Source organism: Rhinopithecus bieti, unplaced genomic scaffold (assembly GCF_001698545.2).
Source record: "Rhinopithecus bieti isolate Rb0 unplaced genomic scaffold, ASM169854v2 scaffold_19905, whole genome shotgun sequence".
Classification (NCBI taxonomy): Eukaryota; Metazoa; Chordata; class Mammalia; order Primates; family Cercopithecidae; genus Rhinopithecus; species Rhinopithecus bieti.
The window spans coordinates 24,372-28,073 of NW_016809551.1; the positions used below are offsets into that span (position 1 = coordinate 24,372).

At 42.9% G+C, this 3,702-nt stretch overlaps 1 protein-coding gene across 1 annotated transcript in view; it reads right to left on the reverse strand.

The window, feature by feature from the left end:
* The window catches only part of ALAS2 (5'-aminolevulinate synthase 2), a 26,937-nt gene that overhangs the window by 6,667 nt on the left and 16,568 nt on the right, over positions 1-3,702 (reverse strand). Inside the window, 2 exon segments of the mRNA XM_017889717.1 lie at positions 892-1,232; positions 1,793-1,957. Coding sequence (XP_017745206.1) covers positions 892-1,232; positions 1,793-1,957 — 506 coding nt within the window.

Sequence of the window (3,702 nt, forward strand, 5' to 3'; positions counted from 1 at the left end):
GGGCTTAGTGGCAGCTCCAGAATTTCTATCAAGGAGGAACTCAGAGCTAGCAATTTGGTTTGAAAAGGATAGAGCGGTGGTGGTACCAGGAGCCCTATTTGGAAGCTGTTTGCAGAGCAAGCACACTGATTTTACTTAGCTAATATCCTAGGTTAGGATGGTTCTGGGTGAGAAGATGCCTCCCCCAAGCCAATTCCAGAACCCCCCAAGCCAATTATGGGGTGCTGTCACTAAATTAATTCATAAAATGAGTGTTTAAAGGAAATACTAGGTTAGTCTAAAGAGCAGCGACTATTTCTCATCCACCAAATTATCACAAATAAGTGTCCTTTCCCTGCCCTGGCTTACTGACTCACACAAATACATGTCAGTTAAGAAAGAAGTAGCAGTTCATTTTTAAAGGCAGTAAGCGCTCATATTGAGGATCCAAAGTAGCAGGTAATACTATGGCTTTTGATTTTATTTTTCTGCCCTCAATTCTCAATAAGAAGTACATTTTACACCATGATCATAAACGCACACATACACATACATGTATGTATGCACATACACAAAACGAATACAAATTTTTCACAAATTGATAGCCTTAGTATGTGTGATGTACTCCAACATTTTCTATTCTATTTCTTTTCTTTTTTTAATGCTAATGATAACCCACTAAGCTGATTTTGTGACCCATTAATTGTCTTGATTCAGTTTGAAAAACTCTGAATTATAGGCTGTGAACACTCGCTATTGTTAGGGTTAGGATAATCTAATAAGTATGAGGTAATGGCTGATGCAAGGAAAAGACTAGTTGATCCAAAATGGCTGATAATTTTTCAAAAAGGGAAACAAAGCTGGCAATAAGGGGAATGGTTAGCAGGAAAGCAAGTAATTGAAGACAGAAACAGGTTTGTTGGGAGTGGGGAGGCTCCCAGAAGAAATAGGTGGAGAGGGCAATGGGCAGGGTGGGGCTCTCACCTGGATGGGGATGATGTGGCTGGGGCAGGGGATGACAGGAAGGCCCCTGTCCATGAGTAGCTGGCGCATGTGCTTGACATTGCGCTGGTGGGCTCGCCTCAGGGCTTGGCCCTCCTCTCCCTTAAGCAGCCGCACAGATTCTAGAGCTCCAGAGAGCACCATGGGGGGCAGAGAAGTGGTAAAGATGAAGCCTGCAGCATAGGAGCGCACCGTGTCCACCAAGTCACGGGTGCTGGCGATGTAGCCACCCACACAGCCAAAGGCCTTGCCTGGAGACAGAAAGTAAGAAGATATACACAGATCCCGTAATCAGTCCCAGCGGAACAGGATCATGTGCCAGATAACCCAAGGGGGTGCACCGAAGTTGGGGCTCCAGGCTCTCTTCCCAGGCCTCTGCTCATCTGTCCATGACAAGGCAGTCAGAGCTGATAATTCTGCTGCTTTGAGATAGGACTTTCAAGTCTCACCATATGCAATGACTAGATAGGTAGGAGCTGGGTGGGGACCTTTAGCTGGATAGGGTCAGGAGTGGAGCTAAGATGAAGCTTGGGGCTAGGGTGGGGGAGGGGTTTAGAAACACAGCTCTTCACATACTCAAGTTGAATCTAACTATTTGGCATAGTTCAAGGTCTTTTCAAAAAACTCTCCTAGACTTTCTTATCAACTCTGCAGTGGGATGCGAGTGGAGAGAGGAAGTCCAGGAGGGCAGCGGCCTGGGGCTGTGAATTCTGTCCAAACAACCCCTATAGCTTTGGGGAGGAGGGAGAAGAGAATTTTGTAGGGGCCTCATCTCTGGAGGGTATATAAGAAGGCCAAAACATTCACTTACCAAGAGTTCCAGAGATGATGTCAATCTTATGCATAATTCCATCACGCTCCCCAATCCCAGCGCCCCGGGACCCGTACAGTCCTACAGCATGGACCTCATCCACGAAGGTCAGGGCCCCATACTGGTGGGACACATCACACAACTCCTCGAGGGGACAGATGGCACCTGAGCAAAGCCAAGGGTTAGAGGTAGGACATCATAACCCTTCCCCAGCTCCATCTCCAGTGTGGAATTTGCCATCCATGCCTACTGTGGGTTGGAAAAGAGTGTTGTAGAGAGGAAGGAGGATGTGCGCCTTCATTTAGAACTATTCCAAACCTCTGTTTATGGGTTGATTGCCTGTATCTCATCCCTGCCTTCTCTCTCTCTCTCTCTCTCTCTCTCTCTCTCTCTCTCTCTCTCTGTATGTGTGTGTGTGTGTGTGTGTATGCGTGTGCGTGTGCATGCGTGTGTGTTCCCCAGCCTGGGATCAAGGTTTGACTCTTTGTCTTTCTATTTTTACTTCATTCTGACAATGTCTATTTTCCTGTTTCTGCCATGTTCAGCCTCTCTCTGCCTCTTTTGTTTCTTTTCCTGCAATCTGTGTGTATCCCTCTGTACTCCCTGGAAACTGCTGAGGTACAAGGAGTTGTAATACAGAAAAAACATCTTCAGGTGGAAATAGGGGTTCTAAGCCAGGATTTAAAAATGTGAGCAATTGGTAGGACAACCTGAGGGGAGTCAACTACAGAAGGTAGAACCTGAGACAAATGACAGTGTGATGGTTCAAGCATCATTTCAATGGGAGAGATTCAGCCTAAGGATCAACAGTTTGGGCAGAGTTTGCACCCCAAAAATAGGTAAATAAAGAACAATTTATTTGCAAATGTAACGAGGTAGAATGGTACCAACATAGTTTCCACTAGAGAAATAATGAATTTGAATAGTCTCAGTGGTAGAAATATACAAAAGGAATAGGATAGTTTTACTTTATTGCTAGTGTTAGAAATGTGGGAGTGGGCATAATAGTAAGTTCCTTACATATATTAACTCATTTAATTTGCATACCTATTTAATTATTATCACTTACATTTTGCAAATAAGCAACTGAGAACTGAGATGCAGAGCAATTAAGAAACTTGCCCAAGCCAGTAAAGGGTCAGACTAGGATCTGAACATGGATAGTCTAGTTTTAGAGCCTGTGTGTATAGTCATTACATGCCACTTAAGATAGCTAAATCAGGGAATACTATGGACTCTTTTGTTTCAGTTGGAAAAGGGACAAACTGAAATGAGTTGATCTCATCCCTTAAATAAATCCATAAGGGGATAACTAAAACACATGATTTCTACACAACAGGGCCAGTAATAGAAAGCTTTGGACATCGTTTCAATTGAGCAAAGAAAGGAAGTAGGAGTGTGAAGATCATTTATTTCTACTAAAACATAGTAGCTAGAATGGTTTCTATCATCTCTAATTCTTACAACCAGATATTTTACCTTTGGGAAAATTGAGGCTTAGACAGTTAAAGAGTTACCCATGGTCATAGCCAGTAATTGTCAAAGGTGTGATTTGAACCCAGGTCTCTCTGACTTGAAAACCTGTTTTGACTCCAGTGCTTCATACTGGACCTTGAAAAAAAATCCTGGGCAATGGTTTTGAAATTTCCTTCATAAAACCAAACACTGGGATTATTGATTTACATATCATTTCTAACAAGAGAAGTGTTACTTGAGGAATTGGAGTTATATGTGTTAGGGTGCAAATACTTTAGCGCCAATTTGCTGAGCCACTCTAGATGAATTGGATGCCAACTCTGAACTTTAGTTTCTTTACCTATAAGATGAAAGTAATACCTGTCTCCATTCTTTGGCATTTACTAGCTGTTTGACCTTGGACAAATTACTCTTTTTTTTTTTTTTTTTTTTTT